Here is a 12449-nt window from a genome sequence, read left to right on the forward strand (position 1 = left end):
TACCATACTCCTTTTCCCCAGTAGACTGTAGTGTTATAAAAACCGTTAGGTTTTCAATAATGAATATCTTGATAATCAGACAAGCGATCGGCTTGTAAAAGTCGGGGGTTCCTGACTGAGCTAAAGGTTCATAATTATCATTGCAGCCTGAGCAAAATCAAGGATCTTGTCTCAGAATCTGAGACAAAGATACCCAATCCCTTTAAACATTTCCTACTTGCACAGTACTATAAGCAAAATATTATTCTTGACAGGTCTTGAAAGTTAACAATTTCCAGATACTTGGAAAACTGTAGTTCTTAGGATAATAGCTAAAAAAAGCATTCCTGCATAAAGTTATTTAACCTGTCAGAATAGAAGCAAAATATTCCATTTATTTTTTTCTTCAGCCAGATAATTTGATATGACCCTAAATTACCATAATAATTAAATTATATCATAGTTATATTGTTGTGTATTAATTATGTTATTACATTTTGTTTTAATTTAGTGACAGATTGAATAATTCAAAAACATATTCATATGGACACTTGGCATTCCATACTTAGTCGGTGGATAAAACCATGGACTAAATTTAGTCCGCTTTCGAGAATACCACCCAATATGTTTAACAATAAACTTTCACCAGCATGTTTACCTTATTTTCTCCAGTTCCCCGATATCCACCGCCTCCACAACAAACTCATCCGAATGGCCTTGCTCAAACTTGTCTCGGTAGGTCTTGGAGGACTTGAGGAAGTTTCTTCCGGTATCACCGTTCTCTCCATACAGGATAATGTAGACGTTGGCGTCTGTCCCGGCGCCCCGCTCGTCACAGGTCGTCACAGAGATGTTGAAGGTTTGCATGGCAGCTGAGGGAAAAGAGAGAGAAATGATGGTCATATTAGTAACGATGATAAACAAGGGAGGTGTTTCACAAAGATCCTAAGTTGAACTTATCTCTAAGTTGAACTTAACATTGTGGAAAGCTGTTAGCATCTGTAAAAAATATTTTGTATAAGTTATTTTAAAAGGCTCAAAATGCTGTTTCAAATCATTCATGTTTTCTTTTATCATGGGAGATTTCATGTTCTTGATGTGGAATTTATGAAAAGTCTAAAATACTTGAATTCTTGATATATTTCATCATAAGGCTACATAATTTTAAAGTCCAACTTAGTGTTAAGTTCCACTTAGAATCTTTGTGAAACACCCTCCTGAAAGTGGTAGTGATGCATGTGATTATGATTGCAATGGAAATAACCAGGGGAGTGTTTACAAAAACGAAGATCAACTTTAAGTTTGACTTTAAGTTCACAATATGGCAATTTTTTCTAATAATACACTGAATACTCATGAAAGTGACTTTTTGAAATAAAATAATAAATACATGATGATGAAATTATGAAAATTATACTTGAAAGAAGGTATTCCTTACATTTGAGTTCCAGACCGAATTGGTCCTTTATTGATGTTGATGATTTCTTCCTCTGGAGAGCTCTGTTGATTAAGTCCTTGTCCACAGGGATCAACTCACGAGCGATCTGACCATCATCACGATTCGTTGCAAGCCACCTCTGGCAGGGGAAGTAGTACCTGAGTTAGGATTAAAATCAGGTATAAACAGACGCATGAATTATCATTGGGTGTGTTCAAACCATCAATCATCACGATTTGTTGCAAGCCACCTCTAGCAGGGAAAGTAGTACCTGTATTGGGATTAAAATCAGGTATGAACAGAGACATGACCAATCATTGGGTGTGTTCAAACCTACATTTAATTTGTCCCACAGAAAGATTTGCTGCAATTAGCCATCATGTAAACAAGTGACTGAAACAGCTTATCACTATTCTCTATAGAAAGAAGCATCAAAAAGTTAAATTACGTTTGTGATCCGGTCAATCAAAATTCATCCAAATTCACTTCAATATTCACAAAGACTAAGATCAACTTTAAGTTGCACTTAACTATGGCAGACTTTACATGCCACTATTTCCTCTGACCATTCATGGCATTCGTTTCTCAAGGGACGTAAAAATCGTGGTCACAAAACTACAGAATCTACCTGATTTCATTATTGAAGGCAAAATAATATCTAAAGATCATAATTGAGAGACCAAAGGTGACAGCAACCAGTGGCATGAATGGCCTGCAATATTTAAGTCCAACTTAAAGTCGATCTTAGTCTTTGTGAAACACTCCCTGGCTCATTTTGTCAAAGATATAGGGTTATTGTTATGGTCAGGTACAACGTATATTGCTTTGTCCAGGGTCAAAGTTCAGTTCAGTTTGTGTAGTAACAGAGCAGGGAGCAATTGTCATTGGAGCATGTATTGCAATCCTGATTATTCCAAGTCAAATTCAGTCATATCCAATCAGAACTGGGGCCCGTTTCATATAGCTTGTTACCTATAACAAATGCTAAATTTCTATGACAAATTTGCTCTCAGCCAATCAGAAGCAAGGATTTCAGTAGCTTATTACACATATTGTCATTTGTCACTTATGACAAGTTTTGTGAAATGCCCCCCAGGTCCACGTTTCTTTTACCTTGCATTCTTCTTGGGATCCTCCACCTCTACTCTATCAAGGAACCAATCAGAGCCAACGTTAGCGTTGTCATGACGAATCTTCATCTTCTTCAGCGCTCCAAGATCTGCGGCTTCTATGGAGAAAACATCCTCCTAAAAAGCAGAAGAAATTGACAGAATATGATAATTTTTCTTTCCATGATACAGTCCTATCAGGCAAACATTCTAAAAACTTTTGGCAAATCAGTTATAAAGATCAAAAACAGAGTTGGCCCTAAAACTGATCCTTGTGGTACACCACATCTTTTATTCTTCCTTTCAGATAACGTTTGAACACACCAATATCTTCCTATCGATCAATCAATTAACCAATGAAGTTACCATTCTATCAAATTAATCAACCGACCAATCAAACAATTGATCAATCAAAATTACTCATTAAACCAATCAGACATCAAGAACAGAATCAACTGAAAATCTTTTCATCAATCAAAGATTCAATGAATAAATAATTACATTATTCAATTTATCAATTATTTTAAAGCTTGTCTGTACTAGTTTGGCCAGGAGGGATTAGACCACCCAGCAAGGTCACTGACAGGGGGTTATCTCATCAAATGAAAGGAAAGGTTATCTCATCAAATCAGCTCTCAATTAACATAAGAAAAAGAGGATGAGGGACCTACGGGCACCGCTTTGGCATTGTTTTTCTATATAGAGGGAGCAAGAAGCTACAAGTAGTGCAGTGGGACTTTAATATCTTACCTGCCCACGTTCAAATTTGTTCATATTTGTCTCTGAGTCTTTCATGCTCCTCTCCCCGGTGTCCCCCTTCTCTCCGTAGATGTTGATGAAGACGTTTGCATCGGTGCCGGCTTGGAAGATATCCCCACTGAAGATATGAACCTTGTAAGTACTCACTGCAATCAGACAATAATTTCAATTTGAACTTCAATTTTAATTTGTTGTCCAATATTGAAAATTTGTTTTGCTCACATTTTACATATGTAAGAAGAATCAAAATAAGTTTAAATACACAATATATCATATACTAATTGACATAGCAATTCTTCAGAATATTGCTATACAGAAATTTTCTTACGTTGTTATAACACAAAATAAGTGAATTATTTGAATTATTTCAAACTGTTCGAGTGAGCTGGATCACCCGGATAGGTTAAAGAAATAAAATTTAAAAAAATTCAAAATTAAGTACGGGTCTTTGATTTCAATCAAGAATTTGCCATTTAATCCAACTCTGATTGTCGTAAATATGTTAAAGTCAAACAAAACTCCTGTTATGCAAAGTGCTGAGTGTGTGTGTACATCATCATACCTAATATAAGGCCTTTAAAAAAAAAATGTTGCATTACCCTTTGCAAAAAATGTTGTATTGCCCTTTGCGACCAACCTAAAATCTTGAGAAAAAAAAAATGTTTTTTTAGGAAAAACATGTTTTAAAGCATTCAAAAGTGAGAAATATCAGCTCTAAGAGGGTGAAAAAAGGGGGGAAAAAAGAAGATTTCTGACCGACTGACCCATGTTTTGGCACCTAAAGGGCAATACAACATTTTTTTTCCAGGCCTTATCGATCTCCTCTGTACACCACATACATTAATGCAGTTGTGTTTGTACTTACATGCAAGAGAGTTTCTCCTGAGTAATTTGCCATGTTCATCCGTTGGAACCAACTCTCTGACGATCTGACCGTCGTCCTCACTCCTTGCCAGCCATCTATTACAGAGGAAGATGCACTTGTCTGTATCTGGTGGATCGTTTGACCCGTCATCGGACAACGAGTTCTTGTCGTAGCTGTCATTGTCCTCCTCTTCGTCGCTCAATCGTTCTCTTCGTTTTGATTTTGACTTTGGTTTGGACTTTGAGTGCTTTTTCTTCTTCTTTTTGGGTGGAAACCTCTCAATGATCACCTTTTGATTGAGAGAAAATGTGAGATGAGATAAACAAACATCTATACACATGGTTTGTTTGCACAGAGAGATTGACAGCAAAAGTAGAGAGCAAAATCGTATTATTCAACTAAAAAATGTACTTTTAAAGATAAAGTGGAGCTCTGGTCATGCGATTGCATTGTGAAAAACAGTGTGGAATCGATCAGAAAAAGTTGATCATGTAGCGTATAAGTATTGGTGTGTACTGCAAGGTTCTGGAATCATGCATCAAAATTATAAGGAATTTGGCCCAGTCTTGGGAAAAGTTACAAGCACTACACAAACATGTGGCATAAAAATGTGGTCCTCATTTTTATGCCATTACATTTCGTTTTTAGAATATGACGGCATTTGAGGAGCGATGCTTTTCAGGGAACATCTAGAACCATTTTATTCATCTCTAGGAACCATTCAGCAAAGTATACAGTGCACCCCTTTAATCACAAAATGGTATATCCCATACATCATTACATTCATGCAGGTCTGATTTTTCTATTATTCATAACAGGAGTGTCTGGCAATAAGTACTCACCCTCCCTAGAAACCATCCAGCAAAGCGTCCAGCACCATCATGACCTATTCTGATCTTGGAGAGGGGTCCAACATCTTCTGCTTCAATCTAAAAGAAAATGCAGAAAACAATGTTATAGAAATAAATGTTGAAAGTATAGATTCTAGTCATAACAACATGTTAACCAAAGTTTAAGTCTACATCTAATGAGAACAGGGACAAAATGTGCTCGGATACAACACTCACACACTCATTTCTAGGAACGGGCATGAACCTACATGTATATCTAAATGATTATGGTTTGACTGAGAAATGTCTGTTGTACTAAAGAGATACTCAAGGTGGAATGATGACGATACATGTACATTATTGTAGTGGTCTTCATTATGTGCTGCTAACAACAGACTTCTCTCTCTATATATATATACAATACATTCAAATATAAAAAATGGTTTTTGATTTGTGATAACATATGTCTGATGGAGGTGCTACAAGTATACTAAGGTCCAATACTGATGTACATGAGCCTTACAACCATAATAGTCTAAAACACACATACAACATTTAAACAAGGTGAAATATTTCCTCATGAATACCTTGAATTTGTCTGTCATGTTCTTCTCAAAGTTATCAGTCCTGTTTCTGAGCGAGAATTCTTCTGTCTTGGCTCCATCGTCCCCGTACATTGTCAGGAAGACGTTTGCATCGGTGCCGGCTCCTGACTTGTCTCCAGTTATTACAGTGATCTCATAAGGAATCCCTACATTAGGTAACAAAAAGGCAGAGCAGTTAAGATGTAGTCCAACGTTGGATTTAAAGAAGATAGTACAATGGTGGAATTATGTACAGCGTTCATGTACGGTTGTTTACTTTTGAGGATCTACCATAATTTATGATGAATTGTACAGTAAAATGTTGGGCCAACTAATTCAATACACTTTGGAAAATTTGTGTCTGAACGGAAAGTGGGCTAATCTTAGCACAGGACTAAAGGTGGGGCTAAGACCCCACTTTAGCCCCATCTATATACTCCGGAGCTAAGCAAAATTTTAAGAGTGAAAAGCATATATTATTGACTTTGAACTTTCAGATTTAACATTAAGAATAATAAAAATTTAGAGTAGGCGCATCATTATTACTACTGCCTTACCTGCATGCCATGCAAACATATTAAACATAGAATCTAAATACAGTGAAACCTGTCTATAAAGACCACAGTACAGTAAAGTACAGTTTCAATGAGAAACCATTTCAAAGGAAACAAAATAATTGGTATTTGTAGACAGGTGGTTTTTCTATACAGGTGGTCACTAAAGAAGGTTTGACTTTAACTTACGAGGCTTTGACTGCTTGAAGTTAGAAGGCTGGAGTTCGATCTCTAGCTCACCATCCTCCTCATTCTCCGCTAACCAGCGATGCGCTGCAAACATGTAGTTCTCACCGCGGGATGGAATGTCTATCTCTATGTGGTCCAGGAACCAACCAGCACCAGGTCCAGACCCATCGTGTCCAACTTGCATGTATTTAATCTAAAGAGAGATATTATTGGATATAATGAGCGAAGAATTCACACCAAAGGCTCCATGTGGTCTAGGAACAAACCAGCACCAGGTCTACACCCATCGTGTCCAACTCCCATGTATTTAATCCAAGAGAGATATTATTGGATATAATGAGCGACGAGTGATTGAATCAACTCCAAAGATGAAAAATATTTAAATTTGGAAGGAAAAAAAAGGATGTATATATTGTTGTGTGCCCTGGAGAAGTGCATGAACATGATTTTTTGTGAAATTTGAAACTGTTTAATTTTGTTTGCTAAAGTAATAATACTTTGGACAGTGTACAAGCTAACATGAGTTGTGTTAACACACATGTACATTCAAAGGATAGTCAAAACTTAGAATGCAGTTTTAATTCAAGATTCATACATTAACTTTTCCAACATGGTGCAACACGTAAATATACAGGGTACAGAAAGAAAATTAATTAAATTACCCTTATCTACCCCAAAAATTGTTACATGCATATGTAACTGAAGATTAATAAAAAGACCTGTTCTCACTACAAAGATTATTCCTACCTTTCCAATATCCACAGCCTCTAGTGTGAACTTGTCCACCCTGCCTTGCTCAAACTTGTTCTTGGTATTTTCTGACTGCTTTAGCGGTATCAGGCCGGTGTCCCCATCTACGCCAAACAGCTTCAAATAGACATTGGCGTCGGTAGCTGCTCCACGTTCGTCACCAGTCTTCACAGAGACATGGTAGGAGGTAGCTGGTGGGCAGAAGAGAAAGAGAGAGAAAAAATTAAATTTAAAAACAAATAAATAATTAAAACATTTTTTTTTCAAAGTGAATATGTCCACAAATGAGTCACTGCCATGTATTCATAAAGGTCACCTATAACAAAGATCTGAATACTTTTTGCCTATATTCGGACACAAATGTCCCTCAGACATACATGTATGGTAGGAGGTAGTTAGGCGGAAGTGAAACACAGAGATAGAGAGAGAGAGAGAGAATTATCAATTAAAAAAATATTTAAGAAAAACATATAACAAACAAAAAAAGGTCACCTATAACAAAGGTCTGAATGTTTGCCTAAAGCTAGTCACAAAAGTTCGTACGAACGATGCGCTCGTACGAATCTCCGTTTTTCCATGGTCTTCCTGAATCGCATTTTTGACAGAGGCTTAAAGTCTGACACTAATGCACACCAGGTCAATCATCAGCAGTGACAGATGACAGTTTTTGTTATCAGCTCGTGAAATCCTTGCTTCTGATTGGTCATCAGCAGATTCGTCACTGATTTTTGTCATTTGTCATAGAATTTTTTTTGTGTGAAACAGGTCCCTGATTACTCATATGACAATGGAATTAAATATAAAGACCACAAGTGCTGCATAATATTCTAATCTTGACTTACTACTTAGTAACTGAGATGTTCCTTCAGGGACCAGTTCTCTGACGATAAAGCCATCATCTTCATCTCTGTCCAGCCATCTAAAATTAGAAACAAGAATAAAACAAAGCAGACCATAAAGATATCTCTCACAACATTATAACACGTTTATCAACAAACAAACAAATAAATAAATAAATAACTTCTCCACTCAGAAAGATGGCAATGATATGAAATGTAAAGGGACCAGTCAACTTTGTCTCAGATTCTGAAACAAAATCCTGGATTTAGCTGCAATGATAATTATAAACCTTTAGGTCAGTCAGGAACCCCATGACTTTTACAAACCGATCGCCTGTCTAACTATCAAGATATACATTGGGGAAAAACTATTATAGTAAAACCAGTCACTCAAAGATTTTTACTTTTTTGAAGCACTTCTTGATCATTTTGAAGCGCGATTTTTTTTCTAAGGCTTCAATATTACACAATATCACAGACACTGATAAATACGTAGGGCCATGCATCTCAGATTTAACATTGTTAAACGATGCCTTTAAGTAGGAACAAAATGAACAGTATTTGACTGACCTCTGGCAAGGGAAGACCATTTCTGACTTGCTCTTGCCCTCCTCCGTGACGACGACCTTGTCGAGGAACCAGCCTGCTCCAGCTCCAGAGCCGTCGTGACCTATCCTGATACGCTTCATCTGCCTCAGGGTCACCGCTTCCAATGTGAACACATCCACCTATAGAGGCAACGTGGAATGAAATGAGAATGGTTACCCAACGGACTATGGGTGTGTACAAGTGACACTTTTTCACCCTAGAAACACGGTTTTCAAAGACGTTTAGTTTAAAACACAGTTGAGTTCAAGCGGTTTTTGACGGTCGTAGCTAGAGATAAGCGTGTTTAAAAACACAAATATGAAACGCTGAAAAAGGTGCGTTTTGTTTCGCTAAAAATCGCTTGAACAAACAGAGATCTCAATCATGATTCTATAACGTCATTATCATGGCCTGCTTCCGGTTTGGCCGACAGTTGACTGTAAAAAAAATTCAGAAAGCATGCGGCGAAATTGACCGATACTTCCTGAATCAAAGTGCACAGTGTGATGAGCAGTGGCTGGGCTTGAAATGAGCGAGAATCAGCATTGATGAAAAATCGCTTGAATGCTCTCCCCCCGTAACCATGTTTTTTTTAAAGGCGTTTTGATTTATAATTCATGTTTGTGATTCTAGCTTCAAAAAATTGATTGAACGCACCCTATGTATTTAATATATGAGGGGATGAGTTTAATAAACTCATCCCCTCTTAATATTGGCAAAACATTGTGTCCTACAGAATAAAATGAATATGGTGATATTGGGAAAACCATAATCGTCTTCTTCCCATCAAATTGGCAACAGTTCCTACCAAATAAAAACTAACCTAAATACACAAACATGTAATAGGGAAAGAAACAAGGAAATAGAAGATAAAACAGTGATTAATTTTAAAAGTTTAACACATTACATTTATAAAGAATCTTTTTCTTTGCAAAAATAGCATAGGATTTTATTAATCATAAAACTTGACATATTGTACAATCATAAACAAATATTTACAATCATAAATAAAAAGGAATAATTCAGGTTTATTTATTTTCAAATTGGTGACTAAATGAATTACATAAGCAGGGAACTGGACATGAATCATTCAAGCAAAATTGAAATATACACTTTAAATATTGCACATGCATGTGAATGCGATTTTTAAATGCTTTTTTACAAATCAGTGTACAAATCAGTGTAATACATATAGGTGGTCAATGAAGCATGGGATCAAACGATCAATCAAGCAATGGATACATCAATGAATTTATCTTTTCACAGAAAACAGTGATCACTTGAATTAAGCTTATATATCACTTGCATCTTGAGTATGAGCATCTACATGCACATCTGGGGGGTGTTTCACAAAGATCCTAAGTTGAACTTATCTCTAAACAATTATGGAAAGCTGTGAGCATCTATGTTCATTCAAAGCATTCATAGTTTCTATTATCTAAAAGATTTCATGTTCTTGATGTGGAATTAATGAAAATTCTAAAATACTTGAATAATTGCTTTTGAATATACTTTATTTTAAGACTACAAATGGCTCTCCATAATTTTTAAGTCCAACTTAGAGTTAAGTTTGACTTAGGATTGTTGTGCAACACCCCTGAAGTATAAGCGCAATTACTGTCAAAGGTATTTTGTCAAATACATCCCCAAAACCAACATCAGTTTTGATACCTGACGATTCTTTGAATTGATAGCCCTACCGGAGATTTAATCCGAACAAATAAACAAGGAAAACGATACTTTTGTTTTCAATTTTTGTTTACTTTTCAGTATTCGTGGATCCCTATGGGACAGTAATGTCCAAATACCTTTGGTTTGCCTGAATGTGTCAAGCATGTATAAATGGGTGGGCGATCGTTTGGAAGTGATCAGTGATGATGCCATTGAAAAGTATGGGTGGTATTCTCGAAAGCGGACTAACTTTAGTCCATGGTTTAATCCATCGACTAAGTATGGAATGCGAAATGTCCATATGAATATGTTTTTTAATAATTTAATCTGTCACTAAATTTTACTAAAATGTAATAACATAATCAATAAACAACAATTTAACTATGATATAATTATATTATCGTGGTAATATTGGGACATATCAAACTATTCAAAAATATATTCATATGGACACTTGTCATTCCATACTTAGTCGGTGGATTAAACCATGGACTAAAGTTAGTCCGCTTTCGAGAATACCACCCTATATTTTAGTGGTGGCAGCTGTGGGATTTTGAAGCAATATTGTCTACGTGTGGAGGTGGTGTTGTATAGTGGTTCATTCATGTGACTCTCAATCCAAGGGTTAAGGGTTCGAATCCCAGCCCGGCTCTAACGTCCTTTGGCAAGACATTGATCTACGTTTGCCACTCTTCATCCAGGTGTTAAACGGGTACCCGGAAGGATGCGAAAGCTAAAGTGCTTAGATTAGCAAGCGTGGGCTTGTAAAAATGACGCCTGGCTGGAATGCTCCCCAGGGAGTGGGGAATGTGCATACATTGTGTGCGGGTAAGCCTGAATCTGATGACCGGGGTAATGATATATATATCTGTAAAGCGCTTTGAGAGGGCCTTCGGTCCTGAAAAGCGCTATATAAGAACTAGCCATTATTATTATTATTAATCCAAGGGTTGAGGGTTCGAATCCCAGCCCAGCCCTAAAGTCTTTTGGTAAGGCATTAAAAAGAAAATTGACAATAACCAATAAGAATCCAGCATGCATACAGTTGAATTTGTTTGAATCATACATACCGGTAGTGCACAGTGAAGGATATGTTTGAATTACAATATAAAATTTGTGCTACAGTATAAGATAATCCTTCCGCCATTATTACTATGATCATATCACATACAGCTTTAATGGAAATGGAAAAATACAATTGAGTGAATGTGTGTATGCATGTGTGCTGATCAATAGCCTGTCATCAAGGCACAGGATTTATTTCTCCATCACAAAAATAATCAGTTGAATAGAGTCTGAAGTAAGTTGATATAGACTATCCCCTTTCACTCCCATCCTTGTTACAGTGAAGAGTTGGAAAAGTTAGTTCTACCAAATACAGACTCAATTCAACTCATTTTCCTTGTCCTTAAATGAAGAAAATAATTCCGCCTCACAGCCAGACTGGCCAATGGGTGAGTGCGATAACTTGTTTAATAATCAGTTTAGATTTTGATGTAAATGGATGAAGATGATGAATTGAAGATGGAACAATTTCTGTTTTTTTATTTATTTCACCTTCATCCTTTCGTCCTGTTTCGGTTGTAAATCTACATCTATTTCCAAAGGAGCATCTATATCCTACAAAGCAAAGACTGAATTAGTCTACACACAAATGGATAAAAAGGGCTTTTGTATGTATATCAACCAATAATAAAGGCATCGTTTAACAATGTTAAATCTGAGATGCATGGCCCTACGTGTTATCAGTGTCTGTAATATGGTGTAATATTGAAGCCCTAAAAAATTGCGCTTCAAAATGATCACGAAGTGCCTCAAAAAAGTAAAAATCTTTGAGTGACAAGTTTTACCATACTCATTTTCTCCAATAGACTGTAGTGTTATTACAGCATTCATCTCATTCAGTAGTAGATTTAAAGCTAGAAAAAAATAATACTTTGGCAATTTGTAGGTGTTGAATTTTTAGGTTGCTGAAAACACTGGTACTGTATAATTCTTGTCTAAATGCTACATACAACGTACACTACTAAACTTTGTGAATTTTTTTGAAATTCACGAGTTGCCCAGATTAGTGAAAATTACTTGGATAACAAAAAACAACACACAATATTTTTTTTCATTTAAAAAAACTTTCAGTCAGGAAAAAACAAACCCTTTTTTTTAAGTCCTTGAAAAATCAAGGTTGTTAAAATTTTAGGCTTTGATAACTGCTAGCACATTGCTATAGTGTACAATCATTGCCATCACAAAATTCACTGTTACCAGTTTAACAGCTTGTTCAGATATGACAAAGT

The 12449-nt window shown here is 36.2% G+C and overlaps 1 protein-coding gene across 3 annotated transcripts in view; it reads right to left on the reverse strand.

Moving 5' to 3' along the window:
- Nucleotides 1-12449, reverse strand: part of LOC588136 (lipoxygenase homology domain-containing protein 1) — a 62458-nt gene that overhangs the window by 20662 nt on the left and 29347 nt on the right. For all 3 annotated transcript variants that reach the window (XM_030995284.1, XM_030995291.1, XM_030995277.1), the window contains 11 exons: nucleotides 8467-8624; nucleotides 7900-7976; nucleotides 7055-7248; nucleotides 6308-6500; nucleotides 5568-5731; nucleotides 4993-5079; nucleotides 4151-4439; nucleotides 3277-3431; nucleotides 2531-2664; nucleotides 1418-1575; nucleotides 638-851 (listed from right to left, as the gene is read on the reverse strand). In XM_030995284.1, coding sequence (XP_030851144.1) covers nucleotides 638-851; nucleotides 1418-1575; nucleotides 2531-2664; nucleotides 3277-3431; nucleotides 4151-4439; nucleotides 4993-5079; nucleotides 5568-5731; nucleotides 6308-6500; nucleotides 7055-7248; nucleotides 7900-7976; nucleotides 8467-8624 — 1823 coding nt within the window. The remainder of the gene's footprint in view (nucleotides 1-637; nucleotides 852-1417; nucleotides 1576-2530; nucleotides 2665-3276; nucleotides 3432-4150; nucleotides 4440-4992; nucleotides 5080-5567; nucleotides 5732-6307; nucleotides 6501-7054; nucleotides 7249-7899; nucleotides 7977-8466; nucleotides 8625-12449) is intronic.

The sequence above is a fragment of the Strongylocentrotus purpuratus genome, unplaced genomic scaffold (assembly GCF_000002235.5).
Source record: "Strongylocentrotus purpuratus isolate Spur 01 unplaced genomic scaffold, Spur_5.0 spur5_contig_852, whole genome shotgun sequence".
Classification (NCBI taxonomy): domain Eukaryota; kingdom Metazoa; phylum Echinodermata; class Echinoidea; order Camarodonta; family Strongylocentrotidae; genus Strongylocentrotus; species Strongylocentrotus purpuratus.